This window comes from Lutra lutra, chromosome 2 (assembly GCF_902655055.1).
Source record: "Lutra lutra chromosome 2, mLutLut1.2, whole genome shotgun sequence".
Taxonomy (NCBI): domain Eukaryota; kingdom Metazoa; phylum Chordata; class Mammalia; order Carnivora; family Mustelidae; genus Lutra; species Lutra lutra.
Window position 1 is genome coordinate 83,091,952 of NC_062279.1, and position 20,423 is coordinate 83,112,374.

The 20,423-nt window shown below is 35.2% G+C and overlaps 1 protein-coding gene across 1 annotated transcript; it reads right to left on the minus strand.

Moving 5' to 3' along the window:
- Positions 1–2,245: 2,245 nt before the first annotated feature.
- On the minus strand, positions 2,246–20,260 carry TDO2 (tryptophan 2,3-dioxygenase). The gene is made up of 12 exons (XM_047717821.1): positions 20,124–20,260; positions 19,805–19,910; positions 18,467–18,557; positions 16,067–16,137; positions 14,771–14,898; positions 12,964–13,150; positions 11,384–11,491; positions 8,240–8,351; positions 6,994–7,051; positions 5,368–5,447; positions 4,498–4,588; positions 2,246–2,829 (listed from the first exon to the last, which is right to left on the minus strand). Exons 1-12 carry the CDS (start codon positions 20,213–20,215, stop codon positions 2,676–2,678), a joined length of 1,278 nt encoding a protein of 425 aa, XP_047573777.1. The 5' UTR covers positions 20,216–20,260; the 3' UTR covers positions 2,246–2,675.
- Positions 20,261–20,423: the final 163 nt, after the last annotated feature.

A 20,423-nucleotide genomic window follows, 5' to 3' on the forward strand; every position in this document is an offset into this window, starting at 1 on the left:
CTTCCCTCTGTTTCTATGCTCCTTTCCTAGATGCATGTTCTTTAGTTATGTCTCAACTCTACTAGTCAGTAGTCACCAAACCCTATGTCCCCTAACACAGAGGTTCTCAAAGTATAGTCCCCAGACCTGAAGCCACATGAGGACTTCTAAAACACTTTATTTATTTATTTGAGAGAGAAACAGCACTCCCTGCTGACTGTGGAGCCTAATGCAGAGCTCCATCCCAGGACTCATGAACTCATAATCTGAACTGAAACCAAGAGTCAGTCAATGAACAGACTGAGCCACTCAGGTACCCCAAGACACTTTATTTTTATAAGTGCTCCAGGTGATTCTGATGGATGCTATTATAATCCATTTTTATGTGTCCCCTGGATTTGCATTTCTGTAAGATATTATGTTATTTCCCCTGCTTTAAACCATTCAGGAATTCCCCAATGCCTAAAAGATAACATGCCAACTCTTTTGAATGACCTTTCATAGAGAAGCCCCTTTCTACCTATTTGCCTCAATCTCTGCTGTTCTATGAGGACATATGCTGTGCTCCAGCCATAGTAAGCTACTTGAAGTTCCCCCAGTGGGGCTAAAGGGAAAGCAGTGAGATTTTCACATAATAGTTAGGAGTCATAAACATAATAGTTAGGAGTCATAATGAAAATCATCAAGATGTTCTTGGATGTGATTTCACAAAGATCTCAAAGTGAATACTAAATTAGGCAACCATACACAGACTTTGCAACTTACTTAAAAATTATAACTTAAAGTGGATCGTTAGCACTAGAAGCAATTTTGAGTGGGGCAAGGGTAATAACTGGCATTATAAATGGTTTTGACTTTTACATTAAGAATTACTGATATATCCCTTGAGCGGGTGGAAAAAACTCTTACAACTATCTAGTTTAATCACACCAAGAAATAAAAATAAAAAGAGTTAAGTTAAATCATTTAGTCTGTTAGAAGAATAAACCTTGACAAATAGCATTTATTCTAAGATTCCAAGACATCTTGGTGACAGAGCATCTATTAGCATATATTTTTTACTACTTCATGAGACAAGTAAAGATTGAGGTAAGTATTTTCTTTAAAGATTTTATTTATTTATTTGAGAGAGAGAGAGACAGAGAGAAGCACAAGCTGGGGACGGGGCAGAAGCAGAAGGAAAAGGACAAGCAGACTCACCGCTGAGCAGGGAGCTGGACATGGGGCTCCATCCCAGGACCCTGAGATCATGACCTGAGCCAAAGTCAGACATTTAACCAACTGAGCCATCCAAATGCCCTTTGAGATAAATATTTTTATCCCCATCATATAGATAGATCCTGGGGCTTAAACTGGAATTTGTACCAGAATGGATAGTTAGTAAATGGCAGTGCCAGAATTTGTTTCCATGCTCACTGATTTCAAAGCCATTGTCTTTAGCCACCATGTTACTTGTCTCTGTATTTTTCAGCTTAGCCACTCTCAGGCACTCTGTACATGTGCACATGCACACACACACACAATCACGCACACGCACAGGGCATTATAGGTAAAAGCAATTATATGAAATTGTTTATCTAGAGACAAACTAGATGACATGATCCTCATAAGAAAAAACTTATAATTGAGACCAAAGAATAGTTCAATTCCATCAAGAATTTACTGCTTGCTTATAATCACCCTAGGTCAAGGTTGATATACATTTGGATTCCTTTGATAAAATTTTGCACTTCCTTTGTAAAAGAAATTCAGCTAAGTATTGCCAATATCCAGGCCAATCTAGAAAAAGAATAAAGTTTCTGTCTGATCTAAACGCTTAATCTTGTACTTGTTACTAGAAATGAACTAAATCACTATTTAGTGTGTTTTCTCTTCTCTCTTCTGGAAACAACATTCTTCAATTGAAGGAACTATCACTCTTTCCCAACTTCAATCCTGCACTTACTGCTTCCCAGGGCTGGAAAGAGCACCTTTGACTTTCTGGTCCAGAGGTGCTGGGAGCTGGGACCTTGTTTGAGGAAGGAGCTGGTCTATAGCAAGGAAGAATAAAGCCAACCCCTAGAGAAAAGAAGAGATGAGATACAAAGTCTCCTCCAAGTGTTCCAGGAATATAGTATTCCAGGAACTGGCTCCATCCCCAGGCTGCTCCCAGTTGTTCGAGCTAGTGGAATTGTCCAGCAAGTCCCTTCTAGGCAGACTTCAGGTAGATTTCTGCCCTTGGTCATCAAGAGACCCAATAAATACAAGCAATGTTTCCAAAACAATATATGGAAAAGAGACTTATTTTTATTATTTCTTAATTTTTTTGTAAGTCTTTGTACACAATGACACATTTTACTCCATAAAATACTTGAAACAGCTGAAGTTTACAAGCCCATTAAATTATGAAATGAGATAATGATTGTGTTAAGTGGTTATACTAAGGTATCAAGGGACACTGAGTTTCAATAGGAAAATCTTCTATGTACAATGTTACTGTTCAATTGAATTCACTTCTTATCATAATGTTTAGTCTTATATTATCATAAAAATGAGTTAATAAAATTATTTACAGGATTAAGTCAGAGCACCACAGTGCTTACCTATATATATACATATACTACAGTAGGACTCTTTGTGTATCATGAAAATTCATAGAAAATTTTTAAAAAGACAGGCTGAGAAATCGATGTCTTCATAAATTTTTGCAGATTATTTTAATCCGATTCATCACTGCTGAAGTAAGAGCTGTCACAGTATTCAGCCGTGTAAAGGAACTTATGAATACTTGGGTTCATCTTCGGTATCCAGTGTCGGGGAACCAGATATGTTGAAAGATTAAATAAATCTACAAATACCTTGTACCTGTCACTGGAAAAACACAAATATACAGATGGTGCAGATTTATTGACATGAAATATTTAAAATTTCTCAGATAATGATTTAGTATTTAATATTATGCTTCATTATACATTATGTATTATATTTTGTGCATATTATATATGTAATATTAAGGAGTTAAGGAATATTACCATTAAGATCACTTCCTTTTCATTCCACATCCAAAGTTCATGCCCATAAAACAGTATTATGTGTTTCATTGATCCTGACCAGGCTGGTTCAGATTAAAACCCAGAGTCTTATGATTGTCATGCTACCTTCATGAAGATAAGGGTATTTTCTTGTTTCTGACTTTGAAAGGATGATATGCAAATTTCAAAAACATTTAAGCATACAAAATTCCTAGTTGTTCCTTAGAAAATATTTCCCACCTGAAAAGTAGCTGTCAAGTAACTGACATGAATGGATTAATAAATTGAAATGCCAATTTAGATTCTTAGTAAATATCTACAAATGTGGTTTTAACATTCACAATCGCGCTTGTGTGTGTTAGTCAACTGTTTTAACTGTTGCAGTTTTATAGAGAAAGAGCATTTGCCTTTGAGATCAAATGAGAGCTCAAATTCTGCTCTGTGACTTGCGAACCCATGTGACCTTGAACAAGTTGTCTAAATCTCAGTGTCTTGGTTCCAGACTCTGTAAAATAAAAACTACAACCCCTTCCTCTGACCAGGCCTTTGTGAAGACTTCATGAGACAATGGAACACTAGAAATGTTGCAAGTGTTCATTATTCCCACCATCCACTGATGTATAGGTCCATGTGGTACAATCATTGACTATTTCATGCTTACAGAATTTATACCCAGGGAAAGAGAAAATAGGTGATGATCGTGAAAATTCAAACCAATGAATTTTATAAGTTGTTTAGTCTTGAGTTTGTCCCTAGGGAAAATGAAAATGTATAAAAAGGATGAAAAATTGAACCTGCATGTCTTATAACTGTCAATCTTGTAGTAACATTAGGAATGAAAACCATGTGCAACATGAATTTTGGAGACTAAGTGTGAATATCTAATTTGTTCTTGAGCTGATTCTCCCTTTCCGAGGGGCCATGTAAGTTTCCTGGTTTCCATATGTATGCAACTATCTCTATCTCCATCTATAATGTTGGGAACAGTAAATAAATTAACAATATAAATGTCCCATAAATCTCTCTAGTGTGTTTTAAGTGCTAAATAAAACTCAACCCGTTTCCTTGAAAACACCCTCTGGGAACTCCCTGGAGTAGATGGGAGTAGTTTTTATAAAGTAGAGTCATACCAGAAAGCAAGAAATTATTTTTCAGCTGTGTCATCCACCAGGCAAGAGGACTTTAGTGGAATGAATGATAACTGTTTGAATCTAGTCTGAACTTTTGAAAATGTTCCTCCCTGGATGAACTCTCTCATATCCTCACAAGTCGTGCGACCACAGTTACCATGCCCCTTTTCATCTCAGGATCAGAATTATGAAGTTCCAAAATTAAAGATTTTTAAAATGACCTCTCTAATAGGAATACCTTAATCTAACCAGTATAAATGTGTTGTCAGGAGTTCAGATGGAAGCAAGTATAAATCACATTTCCTAGATAATGTAGGTAGAGAAACCAAAAATCAGAGATTCTAGCAAGAAAAACAGGTGAATTTCCCCCATCTTACCTCACTGTTGAGCGCAGGTACTGATAGCCAGAGGACCCACCAGTGCCAGCTTTGCTGCCCAGCATTCTGTGGACCATGCACACATGGTTATCTAGGCAAACACACAGATTAACTCCATGGATATTTTTCTGCCATTAGTTCTACAATTTTCTAAAAACAAGGGGTTGGTAATGATTATTACTTCTGAGAAAAGCTTCAGCCCTTATCACTTAGCCATATGGAAGGTTTGCATGGGAGAGCCAGATGAGACCAGTAGGTTGCCTGGCACCCGACTTGGTTCAGGCTATATGCATGTGACTCCATCCAACATAATGATGGACCAGCCTGTGGACACAACAGGGGAAGAGAACGGCAATATTATGACTTTCACAAGCCCTCACTGCCTTTGCGTTCATGTGTCCCTTCCTCCATTTAAAAAAAAAAAAAATACATATATATGTGTACATACACACACACACACACACACACACACACACACACACATATATATATATGAATCATATTTTAAAATTGCATTGGCATAAAGATGAATCAGTTATGATTATATATGAAGACATTCCACTTAACCTAAATTTAATTTTTTCTTCTGATTATTAAATAAAACATTTTCATGGGCCCCCACAGAGAGTCTGGGCGCTAGGCACTATGCTTCTTGTGTATAATGGGTAAATGGCCCTGGGAGAGAATAAATGTTGGGTTGATTTTAAAAAAACAGAACACAAAAAAACAAACTCATTCACCCACAAAGGGGGAAAGAAAAGATAGTGGGAAGGAGAGCAGACAGATGAAGAAAAGGAATAAAGGAACAGGATGGGAGGGAAGGATTATTGGGGTTGAGGTGGTAGTGCTGGAAGGGGTGGGGAGACTTACATCTCCACTTAGTCATGAGTGTGTCTATGTCCATGAGAGAAGTCAGCAGCTGAAAAGGCACCTGGAATCTAGGCTCTTCCCTAAAGAAGAAATAATAATGAAAAGAAATCTACTGAAGCAAACCCAATGTGTTCAGAGGCTGTAAGTTTTATAATCTGTTGGCTCTGGAAACAAATGTCAACTTTGCCTCTTGAGAGCTATAGCAGCCCTGAATTATTCTCAAACTTAGTTTCTTCATTTCAAAAATGAGGATACTATTACTCAACTTATAGCATTTGTTTAAAGGGTCTAGAATATTCCATGTAATATATGTGAAGTGACCAGGCAGAATCACACCCAAGATGGATTCTCATTAAAAGGTAGACATAGGGGCGCCTGGGGGGCTCAGTTGGTTAGGAATCCAATTCTTGGTTTTAGCTCAGGTCATGATCTCAGAGTCCTGAGATCAACCTTGCATCTGGCTCCAAGCTGAGCACAGAGTCTGCTTGATATTCTCCCTCTCCCTGTGCCCCTCCCCTCAACTTGTGCATGCTCTCTCGCTCTGTCTCTCAAATAAAAGTACATCTTAAAAAAAAAAAAGTAGATATATATTCTACCTCAGATTCACCAGCTTCTTCTAGGAAAAACAAAAATTGCTTTTAATTTCCTCTAATACATATTTTTTTTTCCTTTCTTCATCCATTTATTCAAAACTCTCAGTACATTTTCTGCTTCAGATACATAAACTTGAGAGGCATAACTGAGCAGGATTTTAGCAAAAGAGTCAAAAATGTTTTGTTGATGTTTCTGAAGAAATGAATTTGAGAAGTTTTTTTAAAGATTTTATTTATTTGAGAGAGAGAGGACACGAGCCACAGGGAGGGGTAGAGGGAGGAGCAGACTCCCTGCTGAGGAGGGAGCCTGACTCAGAGCTCGGTCCCAGGACCCTGAAATCATAGCTGAACCAAAGGCAGATGCTTAACTGACTGAGCCACCCAGGCGCCCCGGAATTTGGGAAGATTAAAAACTCAAATAAATACAAGAGGTCCAATAAACAGAGGTTTTGTTTTTAATGTTTGCTAGTGTGTTCTCCATTGTTCTGACACATTTAATTTATGCAACATGAAGATGAGGCCTTCATATACATGGAATGCAAGTAAATGGACATTTAAGGAACACCTCATGCACTTTAGACAGTGAGGACAATTTTACTTGAAGTTGCAAAATAAAGAAGATAACAATTTATAAAGTTGTTTCCACTTTATCCACCTTTTTAAATTTCATAAAACAAAAATAACTACAACATCGTTTAACGATGGAAGATATTTTGTGACAGTTTCTGAGGTTGATTAAACTTTGGCAGTTTAGGACACTTAATGTCATATAATATACTGTAGAATTTAATAAAAAAGATATTTAATTAATTAGTGGGTGTATATATGTATATTTCTATCCACTATAGGGATAAAGTTATACTCCTACTATCTAAAAGACAAAAACTAATGAATCTTCACAATTATTTTCTAAGCTTCCCTCCAAAACTTAATGACTTTTTAAAACTATGATTGCAGTTTATAAGCTTTATACCTGATACATTATCTGTACCCACTCCTCAACTTCTGTTCTACTCTTCTATTTTGCTTTTACCTGTAAAAATAGATCATCAAGGCCCCCTGAAGTGCTCTGTATGACAGTCGTCTTTCACCTACAGGATACATAGTGAGTTTCAATTTAATGAGGAATTTAGGGAAGTCATATTAATTTGGCATCATCACCTTAAATAATTAAGTTTTATGTGTTTTTAGAAAACAATGTGTAGGTTTAAATTTTTTATTCCTTAGATTCAAAAAACAAAGTAATATGTATATCTATATATGCATATATATATATAAACTTCAAATATATATAATATATATATACATACATTGTATATACACACTTTATTTATATAATACATATGCATTTATAATAAAAAATATGCATTTAAAATTTACAAAATCTTTAAGTATCATGCTAGGAGAACTTGATATAGAAAATACTTGACTTCTATGCTAAAATGTGTTTTTTCTAATTCCCTTAAAATTACTTAATTACTTAGAATCACTTGGCTTCAAGGAGTACAACCATTATATAAAATCTCATGTGTGTGTTCTACTAAAAGGCTTTGCTCTATCTGCAGAAAAATAAGATTTTGCTATTCTTCACAGAAGTTGTATAGAAAACTGAGACTAACAACCTTAAAGTTTGTAGCATTTCATATTAATTTCATATACCGTTATGCCTTGTACCTATGTTAAAAAAATCATTTTTACCTCTGCTCATTTGCAGAAGATTTATAAATGCTTTGTAATAAAAGTTCCAAATACAAATGAACACAAAAATTTCAACCATATAAAAGAAGAGTTAAATATGAAGGTATTGATGACACTGGTCAATGAACTTCAGAAAATAATAGCCTTATATTAATTATGCTAGAAAGTCTAAATATGTGCTCTCTCTGGTCTGCTTGGGAAACTGATTTCCTCTGCAAAGCCACCCTTGCCCTCATAATACTTATTCCTCTGCTCTCCACTACTGTACTGTTTACAATTACACTGCTTTTCTTCATTTCCATGCCTATTACATTGTGAACTAAATTGCAAAATCATATCTGATTTCTCCTGGTATCCTGCATGTCTGACACATATTATGAAATCTTCTGACTACAACATCTTTGAGATAGATTGGGCATGTAAACTTACCACTTAAGTTTATAACAGATAAAATTAAACCAGTTCTTGATTCTATGAGTGTAATGTAAATTTTCATTTTATTTCATGGGCATGTAAGATTTGATATTTTGATCTCATAGTCATACATCCTGGGGAAAGGACCCTTAGAATAAAATACTCACCCTTACTATAGAGATGCTCATGACGTTTCTCATCAAATAAGGAGAGTAACACCTCTTTTTGTTTCTGAAACTCAGCCATTTGTTCCTCTTTTTCTTCTGACTCTTCCTTAGCCTTGGAGGAAGATATCACATTAATATCCTCCAAAGGAGGATTCTCATTTCATAGATTCTTATTTTGGAAAACATGTCTTCTGAGAAATAGACTCACCAGGAGCAGAAAGGGTGCACTTGGAATATTTACCACATCATCTAATACAATTTGAAACCTGTAGCTTATGAGATGGGTTTTCCTCACACATACTGGTTCTATCCTTCTACTCATTTATATGACTTGTTAATCTCGAATATTATTTTCATAAATATCATGAGAAATGGACCCAGATGGACAAAACTGCAGATAACGACAAGTGGCTGAAATGTTCTAATTTTAGACAGCTATTTTTTAAAACAGAAAGTAAAGTAATTCCACTTAGGAGAAAATAAGACTTTCTAGTCAAAAAAACTATCTAATTAAAGTTCTATATTCAGTATTATATATTGTAAGTATGATTTTTTAGACTTTTTCCATCCTCAGATATTTTTTTCATTTGCTATCTATTGATTCATTTAAGGAAATTCTTAGAGTTCTGCCTACTACATATGTTTTACTTACAACTCAATTCAGCTGAAGCAAAAATCAGTTAAGTCAATTATTTTTAGTTTGAACAATCACTCATGTGGTGAGAACTTGTAAGCACATTATTATCAATTAATTACTCATTTATTTAGTAAATGTCATGCTAAGGTAATAGAGATAAAATCGTGAGCAAAAATTGAGTTCTCTGATCTCATGCAGTACATCATCTGGTGGGAATAAGACATTGAATAAATAATCACCTAGTCATTACACTGCAAGTGTGGACAGTACAAAGCAGGAGCCATATAATGCCATGATAACTTACAGTAGTCAAGAGGTCAAGGGAGATCTTTTTTGTAAAGATATATTTATTTAAGAGAAAGAAAGAGAGAGAGAGAGTGCAAGGAGAGGGGCAGGGAGGGGGGAGAGAGAAAGAATCTCAAGCAGACTGCCTGCTGAGCAAAAAGCCTGATCCCAGGACTCTGAGACCACAGCCTGAGCCAAAATCGAGAGTTGGATTCTCAACAGACTGCACAACCTAGGTGCCCCAGGGGGAGATCTTTCTGAAGAAGTTCTCCTTGAACTTGAAGAATGGAACGAGTTACCTGGGGAAGAATATTTCAAGCCCAGAGAATAACATGAAAAAGATTCTGTGGTGATAAATTAAAGAACTAAATTCATCTTAAAAAAATTCAATATGGTTGGGCCACATGAGATCATGAATCACTTTGAAGAAAGGCTATGTTAAAGGTTTCTATCTTTATTTTAAAAACAATAAGAAGGAAATGCTGTGAAATGAGTAAGCATGATGATTCGCACACCTGTACCCCTGAAACAAATAATACATTATATGTTAATAATAATTTTTAAAAATTAAAAAAATTTAAAAATAAAATACCTACTGTTAAAAAAAAACAATAAGGAGGAATAAACACGTTTCATGCAAAAGCAGAATGTGATCAGATCTGCACTTTGAGAAGACTGCTCAAACTGTGGTATGCAAAATAAATTGGAATGGAGTCATACTGGAGAGAAGTAAAGGATAGTTTAGAGAAATTACGAGACCAGGTGAAAAACAAGAGCAGTTTGTATTTGATTAAGAGTGATAGATAAAATGGAGGTACCTGAGAGCTATCCAGAAGGTAAAATTGGTAGGATTTGGTGATAAGTTGAAGAAGTGATTGAGGAAGAGGGAGGTACCAACGATCAATTATACATTGCAGACTTGACAAATTAGGTGGTTTGTAAGGGAAAAATTTCTTCAATATGTAGAAGACTGAGTTGATAGGAGCATGGAAGGAGGAGGGAATTTTTTAAGTGTGGTTTTATGGTTATGTTTTTGAGAGGACCAGGAGGAAATTATAAAGTAGGGTGTGAAATATGTTATTTGAAATTTAAAGAGCTATCTATGCTGGAGATGAATGTTTGAGAGTTATGGTTTAGAAGCAGATATTAAAACAGTGGGTATGAATGAGTCCATGTGGTGAGAGTACAGAGAGAGAATAAAAAGTGTCTAAGCCAATGCATTGGGAAATCCCACCATTTATCAGTCGGAGAAGAAAATTGAGCCAGTAAAGGGGACAAATCAAGACAATAAGGGCCAGAGAATTAAAGGAAGGCAATGTCATGCCAAACCAAGGGGAAAGAAAATATCCAAGAAAGAATAATTAGTCATTATTGAATGCCACCAGGAGATGAAGTAAAATGAAAATGGCCATCGGATTTATATACCTAGAGGCCATTGGTGAATGAGGGGACAAGAAGACAGACTGGATTGGGTTGAGGATTAGATGATAAAGAAATACCTATACTAACCATGTTCTAAATACCCTACAGATATTCACCTAATTTAATGCTCATAATAGTCCTACAAGGAAGATACTCTTACTTTCTATTTTACCATTGGTGAAAGTGAAGCGAAGAGAGTTTAAGTAACAGAAGAAGTTCCATGTCAGTCATTAAAGTGTGAAGCTGGGACTTGAATCCATGCAGTGTGACTGACTTAAAAGTTCCAGCTTTAAGTACTACCTGATGCAGCCTCTCCAGATATAGAATTGGAACAATTCTTTCAAGAAATGTAGTCATGAAGAGAAGATGAGAAATGAATAATCAACAATAACATTCTTAAGATGAAAGAAATTCAAACTGAGAGCCAGTAGGAAGGGCCCTGCAAATATGTATGAGTCCTGGGAAAATTATATGGTTAAATATATTTGGTTGACTGGTCTTTTGTGAGCCTACTTCTGTCTAGAATTGGTCACAATATGAAATTTTCAATACAAGTTAAGAGGTTTATTAATCTGATATATTTATCAAAAACAAAATCTTATCTATAATGAAGTTCTTAATTTAGTTTTTATGATATATAAATAAAATAAAATTTATTATGTAATTTATTTCTTACAGATACATTTATGAAAGGAAAATAATATAAGGAAAATGGAAGTTTAAGAGAAAATTGGAGATTTGTTAAATTTTCGATATTTCATCTATAATAAACTTATATTTAGTTATGGCATCATAAATACCTGAATTCTTGTGAATTCTTCCTCCAGGCCCTTCACAATGTTGTTTTCAAACTTTCTCCAGAAATTAAATCCATGTAGCTCTAAACCTGGTGTTCTTTCCAGCCATGCCTGAAGTATTTTTTAAGTAAATAAATTATAAAATTTAAAATATGTAAAATACATTGTGCCTAACATCTATGAACTTGAAACAGGATATTTTCTTAATTTTGAGAAACATATGTCACGTGTTTTTTGTATATAAATATTATCTTTCTCTTCTATTTCATTTAAAGAACAGCAATTTATTATATTTCACTTCTTAATCTTTAAAGCAATCATATCAGTAAGTATTTACTCTTTATTTGTTAAGAAATAGATTATTACAGAAATCCTAACTTTGTTCTATAAATCTATGAACCTATCTAAATGTTGTTTGGATGAAGTCTTCTGGTTTATTCTCAAAATACCTTATGGCTTAGGAGCTGAAGGATGTAGGTGCATGGTATACTTAGCAACTTTGAAGTCAATTAACAACTTGATTATTTTAAGAGTCCATAAGACTTTTTTTTAAAATGTACTTTAACTTCAGGAGAGTGAACATATACAAGATTTCTTTAATGTAAAAATGAAACAAAATTAATGCATCTCTGTGGATTCTCATTTAACCTATTTTTCATTTTGAAATTAGCTTTGTGATTCTTTCTTCCTCAGTCTTTATGAGTTGTTTTCGGCATTAGATACAACATATTAACCTAAATCCACATTTACAATACTGAGGGGATTAGTGTGCAGAGTAGAAGTCCCTAAAAGAAAATGTTAATTTGCAAAGGTTAAAAAAAAAAAAAAATCTCTTGTTTAGGAAATTAGGACCATATAATCTTTATTTAATAATTTACTTATGAAGGGACGCCTGGGTGGCTCAGTTGGTTAAGCAGCTGCCTTCGGCTCAGGTCATGATCCCAGCGTCCTGGGATCGAGTCCCACATCGGGCTCCTTGCTTGGCAGGGAGCCTGCTTCTCCCTCTGCCTCTGCCTGCCACTCTGTCTGCCTGTGCTCACTCTCGCTTCTCTCTCTATGACAAATAAATAAATAAAATCTTAAAAAAAATAATAATTTACTTATGAAGAAACAGTAATCCTTTAAGACCTTTTATAGACCCATAGGGAATTAAGTTATGAAGAGAACAAATTCTGAAGACTATACTCTTAGTAATTTAAGTTAATTGAGAAAGATACACAATGTGTAGAACTGTTCAATAATGGCATATTTTAAAGAAGTAAACCTCATTTAATAACTACACACAGCTTAAAAATCAACTAATTAAATGTGGTTTAGTAGGCTTGTTTAAAAGAATTATTTTTTATAAGATGAGGTTATTAAATATTAACACAACTGAGTATATAAATATTTCTGAAACTCTCGGGAGAGTTCTTTATAGTTTAAATGGTTTAATTAGTTGAGTTTAAGTATTTTTATAAGTTCTTTTGCTTTTATTTACAATGAATGTGACAAAACACTTGAGTTTTAAAATTTTGATCTAACAGAAACTAAATTAACAAGACATGGGAGTAAGACTTCAAAAATAGTATTTGGATATGTACCTCCACTAGCTGCAGTAGTGTTTTCTCTTGCTCCGACTTAAGTAGCAGTTCATTATCTTCTCCTTTGAAGTTATCACGATAATGTCTTCGGTTGTAAGGGACCCTCAAACTCTGAAGGACACCTATCTTGTTTTCCAAGAGTCGGAATTGCAAACTCTGGAAGCCTGATGCTGGAGATAAGTACTCTCTGGATAAATGGAGGAAGGCAAGAGAAGAAAAAGAAGAGGAGGGTTAACATTGTAAATCACTATTATGCTTTCTTCTCTTGAGAGGTCCTCAGTTTTATTCTCTTAGATATCACCAAGAACAGGGACACCACTGCCTAGAGTTGGACCTGTGATTCGATCTTCCTGAATAAAGAAAATCAAGCCCCCTATACATCACTGTTGTTGTCAATTAATCAATTTAACGATGGAGTGTGTACACAGTGTGGGAAATGTCATATATGCATGTGCACATGTATATACATAAACACACATACACATATAGACACATATGTGTTTATGTGTTTGTGTACTAATTTTTTCCTGAGATAAAGATACATGGACATTGTGCAATATTTCCTATTCTATAGTACTAAAAGATTCTTTACAGATTCAACCCCTCCTAAAATTTATATTCTTGGATATCATCATTGATCTCACTATCTAGCATCATTATGAACACAATGAGATATTATCAGTAAAACAAATGAGATATTGCCTGACACAAAATAAGCAATCAAAAAATGTTATTACTTCCACCCCACAGTCACCCAAACTCTTATATCCTTCTATGTTTCCTTCATCTAGTTGGTTTTAAGACTTCAATTTTTTAAAACCACCATGAAGGAATTTTACTACATTCTACTTGACTATCACACATGTTTGAGACACTGCCTATTACATGATTAAATGCACCCAATGTTCTTAAGAAAAGCTCTTTATGATTTTGGTACAAAAAAACTTAAAAAAATACATATATATATAGCTTTGGCTACCTGGAAATGCAGTGCTAACATTTATAGTTCAATCCATAACTTAAACTGACACTTTTGCTGACAGGTTTCCTGTCAACTCTTGTTTCTCTTTTATTTTTAGTTTGAAATTTTTAAAAAATTTAGTTATATGTGTTGTGTCAGTGATATTGCCATTTTGATAAGTTATCTAAAATTCTTTTTAATGGCTTTTCAACCTTTGGGTAAGATCAAGTGTAAAATCCTTTTTAGATAAAAACAGGGCACACAACAATGAATTGAAATTAATTGATCATATTATGTTCATATGTAAAAGTGAGTGAAGGAATATTTTTATTAACTTCTCAAATGCTTTGTGATTAAGACTCCTTCATGTTTGTAGTGGCACAGTGTCAGTGGGACAGGCTTTTTACACAAAACACATGTTCCTCTTTTACCCCATAGGAATGAAAGGGTAAATGCCACTGCCCCCCCCTTTTTTTTAAGTTAACAACTTTTTTTTTATTATGTTCAGTTAGTCTCTATATAGAATGTCATTAGTTTCTGTTCTTTTTCTAAAGATTTTATTTATTTATTTGACAGAGAGAGAAATCATAAGTAGGCAGAGAGGCAGGCAGAGAGAGGGGGGGAAGCAGGATCCCTGCTGAGCAGAGAGCCCCATGCAGGGCTCCATCCCAGGACCCTGAGATCATGATCTGAGCCGAAGGCAGAGGCTTAACCCACTGAGCCACCCAGGCACCCCTAGAATGTCATTAGTTTTTGATGTAGTGTTCAGTGTAACACCCAGTGCACATCACAACATGTGCCCTCCTTAATGTCCATCACCCTTCTTACAAAGCCACCAGTCCACACCTGAAGTCATTGAAGTCCAAGGGCGTCATGGTTTCCAGGACGGAAAACTGCTGTACTAGTAGTTTCAGGATCACTGCCACCCGGTGCATCCGAGTAACAACCTTCAGCATGTTCCTTTCATCCCTGACCTGATGGTTAAGAAATGAAACATCAAGTAATCAATCCTGTTATCTGGGAGATACAATAGACTATCAACAACAGTGTACCTCTATGGACTTTCTCTATTTATTTTATTTATCTATTTGACAGATAGAGATCTCAAGTATGCAGAGAGGCAGACAGAGACAGAGAGGAGGAAGCAGGCTCCCTGCTGAGCAGAGAGCCTGATGTGAGGCTAGATCCCAGGAACCTGAGATCACGACCTGAGCCAAAGGCAGAGGCTTAACCCACTGAGCCACCCAGGCGCCCTGAACTTTCTCTATTTTAAAGAGGAACGTGGGAATTAAAAATTGCCATAAACATATATTGAATTAATAGCCACTTTGAGTTGTGTGTGAAGACTGTCTGCAAAAGAGGAGTCATTTCTATTTCTTTAAAAAGAGAAAATTATATGGAAGCAAATGAGAGGCCAATTTCGGAACACAGTAGCCACTGATGTCAAAGTAAATCTCTCCCTTAGTTGGCTTTGAGGAATAAAGGTCGAGGAAACATAGGCAACTTCTGGGTGAAGATTAAGCAACACCTAGATAAATCTGCTTTTTACTGAGAGCCTCAAAGTGGCCATTAACATAAGTGGGGAGAGCGCTCCATCCCAAGACCCTGGGATCATGACCTGAGCAGAAAGCAGACCCTTATCTGACTGTGCCACTCAGGTGTCCTCTTTTTCTTTCTTCTACCACTCTCTTCTTCTTCTTTTTGTTTCACTTGCCTCATCATTGTTCCTATCTCCCCATAGCAAGTATTTATTAGAAATAACATCTTGAAAGAAAACACACACACACACACACACACACACACACACATAAGAAATACAATTCTGGTCCCTATTATTTAAAGGATCTATATTAGCTATCTTGGCAATCTACCATCATATATAACAACTTTCTTTAAGGGCAAAAAAAAAATCGAGTTCTAAACAAGAGGACTGAAACTGAAATTTGAATCTTAAAGCAATGTGTAGCTCTAGGGTAACAGGCACTGGGAAAGTATGACTACACACTTGTCCACTCAGAAGGGTTTTTAAAATGTTTCCATTAAGTAATAATTCCATCATTTAGTCATAAGTTTTTCTAATTAACAGTATTCTACATTCTCAAAAAAAATGTATAAATCCAACATTGTGACATGAGAACTCACATGGCCATTCTGAAAGATCTCTCGAACAGAATCTAATTCCCAGAGGATTTGCTTAAACCAGAGTTCATAAGCTGCAATGAGAAAAATCATTGTCAACTTGAAAGTTATGGTAGCATTTTTTACCATAATTATATAAAAGACAGAGTTAACACATCAAAAAGAAATAAATGTAATTTTAAAACAATAAATACTAATATAATCTTATATTTATACAATGAACAAATATTAGTGTTAATGTTATGATAGTCTTTTTTCATTGAATGTTTTACTATGCCAGCCATGTTTTCTATATGCTTCATATTCATTATTATTATTTTGACTTCTTTCAACAAATAAATTGTCTAGGTCTTTTAAGATATAGCACATAATCTAATTCCAATTTCCTGTGTGGAAGCTAGAGGTTTATGGGAAAGCAGAAGTGACACTCATCTCCATTCTATACTGAGATATTAATAATCACTAACCTGAAGAATATGACAAAATTTTGTTTTCTGGACGCTTAGAATATTATGGAGAGGACAAGCTTCTGAATAGCCTAAAACTTCATTGTATTTATCTATCTCCCTGAGTACCTAGCACAGTGCTTACATAAGATAAACATTGGGTGATCATTTTTTTTTTAATTTTATTTATTTATTTGATAGAAGAGATCACAAGTAGGCAGAGAGGCAGGCAGAGAGAGAGGGGGAAGCAGGCTCCCTGCTGAGCAGAGAGCCCGATGCGGGGCTCAATCCCAGAACCCTGGGTTCATGACCTGAGTCAAAGGCAGAGGCTTTAACCCACTGAGCCACCCAGGCGCCCCAGGTGATCATTTTATGAATAAATGAACTAAATAGCCAGTGTAGTCATTATATAAGCATAGAATATCAAAAATCTTAGAGATAACTGGTGCGTTCTATTTGGTGCTATTGTATGGGTAAAGGCTACGGCTAAGTGGAGGAATCAGATCATAATTTTAAATTATATTTAAGAAGACTTCCAGGAATCTAATTTTCATATATGGACCAAGAGAAAATCAAATATTTATTAATCAGTTTCTGTATCTTTTTATTCAGGTTTAACTTTGTGTGACTAGTTCCATGACCCACTAACCATGTGTCATAACTGAAGGATGGGACGACAGTCTCCTTATCAAATCATGATAGTTCCCATTTGTTGTATGCTTATCTTGTGCTAAGTGCTCAATGCACATTAGCTCATTTTATCTTCACAAAACTCTATGAATAAGAAGATAAAATAATTGTCTCCATTTTACAGATGGAGAAATAGAATTATTGCTCAAGAAATCTGATCAAGGCCACATAAATTTACAGTGGTAGAGAGAGGATTCTAAACAATTTTCTGATTCCAAGTATGTGCTACCCTGCCATGATTCCTCTTCTATTGATTTTTGTCTTAGCCTAAATCACCAATAAAAATGTAAACATGAAAACAGGAGAGGTAATACATCAACTCAATTATTTTCCACCTTCATCTTTTTACTCCAAGGAGCTGATCATTTTAACCAGTCAGTGAAGCAAGCAACCAGTTGAGGAAAAGACACAAAGAACAGGTAGGGAAAGAAAAAATGTCTAGAAATGGAGCACTGACTAGTATGAATTGTTGGACCTGGTCAGACAGAGGACACTATTATGCCTCCAACAATTTTAGAGTAAATCTTAATATGCTGAGGTCACAGACCTCTTTAAGACACAATTCATGAAAGTCTGCACACAATTTCAATGAGTCAGGTACTTTCCAAACTCCTGAAATCATGGAATCCTACATTGAAAACCACTGCCCAGAGGTAAGAAGTCTGGAGAGAATAAATGCACACTTTAGACAAATTTTATATTTTTGTTTAGTACTAGATCTATATATAATTATGTAAAGTCACAATAAATTTGAATGTCTAATTCTTGAAAATAGTTTATTTATTTTTGGGGAGGGGGTGGGGCAGAGAAAGGAGTAGAGAGAGAATCTCCAGCAGACTCTCCACCCAGCAAGTAGCCTGATGTGGGGCTCCCTCCCACAACCCTGAGATCATGATCCAAGCTGAAATCAGGAGTCTGAGAGTTGGTCGCTCAACCAACTGAGCCACCCACACATCCTTTGATTTAAAGTTCCAATCTGAAAAACAGTACCATCTTATCTTGCAAATTCCTTGTGAATTCCAAGAGATAGAAAGTTCCCTTGGATTTAAGAAAGAGCTAAACTTCTACCTGATCCAATTAGCAGCGAAGTAACATAAAGAAGACTGTTATAAATTCTAGAGGGATACCTCATGAGAATTTACCCAGCAGCAAAATATTCTGAAGCGTTTCTAAAGGAAGTGATTCCTTGATCTTTCAGCATGCTTTCCTCATTATCATCGGGAAATGCATGTGGAATAGTTACCATCCAATCTTTTGTGCAACTTACCTTGATGAGTTATGATAAAAAGATGTTCATCATGGATTTTATTTCCTTTTATTTCACTTTGAAGTTCCTGTGCATTCAAAACCTTTTCCAACTTTAAACAAAACAAACAAACAAACAAAAAAAGACAGACTAATTATGTATAAACTTCCAGTTATAGGTTGGACAAGTTATAGGGATCTAGTGTACAGCACAGTTATTATAGTTAATAAACTTTATTATATTCTTGAAAGTTGCTAAGCGAGTAGGTCTTAAATGTCTTCACCACCAAAAAGAAATGGTAATTATGTGATACAATGCAGATGTTAGCTAATGTTACGGTGATAATCATTTTGCCATATATAAGTGTGTCAAATTAACATGTTATATACCTTAAGTTTACACAATGTTATACATCCATTATATCTCAATAAAGCTGAAAAATTTAAAAAAAAGAAAAATTAATTTTGAAATTATAAATCTTATTTTTAATCAATTTTAATAAGAAGTAGAATACAATATCGAAAAAAAATCCCCAAATTCCCAAATTCTCCAGAAGCAATCTTTTAACCAATTCACGAGTCTTAATCACAAAGAATGAGTTAAATTTATGATTTTTATTCTTTTCAGAACAACTTGTATTGGGTAGGATTCTACGTAACAAATACAACTGTACTCAGCGAGAAATCATAACCCTTTTATCTCTTGAAATGAGTATGATAAAAGCTTGGTAACTTACTTAGCTCACTGTTTATCTTCTACTCTTTTATCCCCAAAGAGCCTATTCTAAGAAGATTTTAACATTCTTTATCAGCTCATCCCTAGAAACCCATCAATGAAAGCATCAAAGGCTGCAGACATTTTACTTCTTAAAAAATATAGAAGACAAACAGGCCACATTTATGGTCTCCAAATACTACATTTGTAATATCCTTCTTGCATTTACTAATGATTTCAAGAAAACATGTGTCTTCAACATTTCTAATTTCCAATAAGGGATTTAAAAAACATCATCTTTTTGGATACATTTGCAATGATCCAGGCTGAGATATACAAACCATGTCCTATCTATGCAAGCTGTGCAATGTTGGCCAGATATCTCCACTTTATCTTATCATTTACGCTTTCCTGCTTAAGATTCCGCACTCTGCTTGGACAGTACCTCTGTCAGAGAGGTGAATTTTCGTATAGGAGTCACCTGAATTGTGCTAACATAAGTTGAAAAGCATACATCTGTGTCTTTACATCCAGAAAACTTTTTGGTGATTGAGAAAAACAAAACAAAACAAAACATCCAAAACATGAAAATGTCACTTCGCAGAATTTAGCACCTAACTGTGAAAGCTAAGCTCTACCACTTACATGCAGGTAGTTTCCGTAGATAAGTCCTCCTTTGCTGGCTTTATTCACACCGGTTTGTGATTTGTCTTCTTCATTGCCTTCTAAGGATAATTTTTTAAAAGCACCTCTGAAGATTTAATAAGGGAGAAGAAAAACAGGAGATCTTGAGAAAGCATAATAACTAATAAGATGAGAGATCAAAATTCTCTCGCTAATTGATTTTAAAGGAGATTTTTGACAAGAGAAGAAGGATGGAAATTTTGAATGTTTTTGAAATTCAGAAATTGCAGTGTTCTTATTTGGCATTTCTAAGATCCTGACCATCCATAGAGGTACTCACCCAAAGTTGTTTCCTAAAAATGGGCACCCACTCATGGTGAAAATGCACCGTCTGTGAAGCACTGAGGTTTGACTTTGGAACGATGATATCATTGACCTTCCCAGATGTTCTACCACTGTCTTTTATCTCTCCTTCTGTCTCTGAACTAGCCAATCAGCCCTCCCTGTGTGCTCTTAGGTAGGCTCTCATTTCAATTGGGACAGAAGCTGAACTCTGTAAACTTTGGAGAGGATCCGTGTTGGGGACAGTATGTTTGCTAAAAGATGTGAGCATTCTGCCAGACCAAATCATTTGACTAGC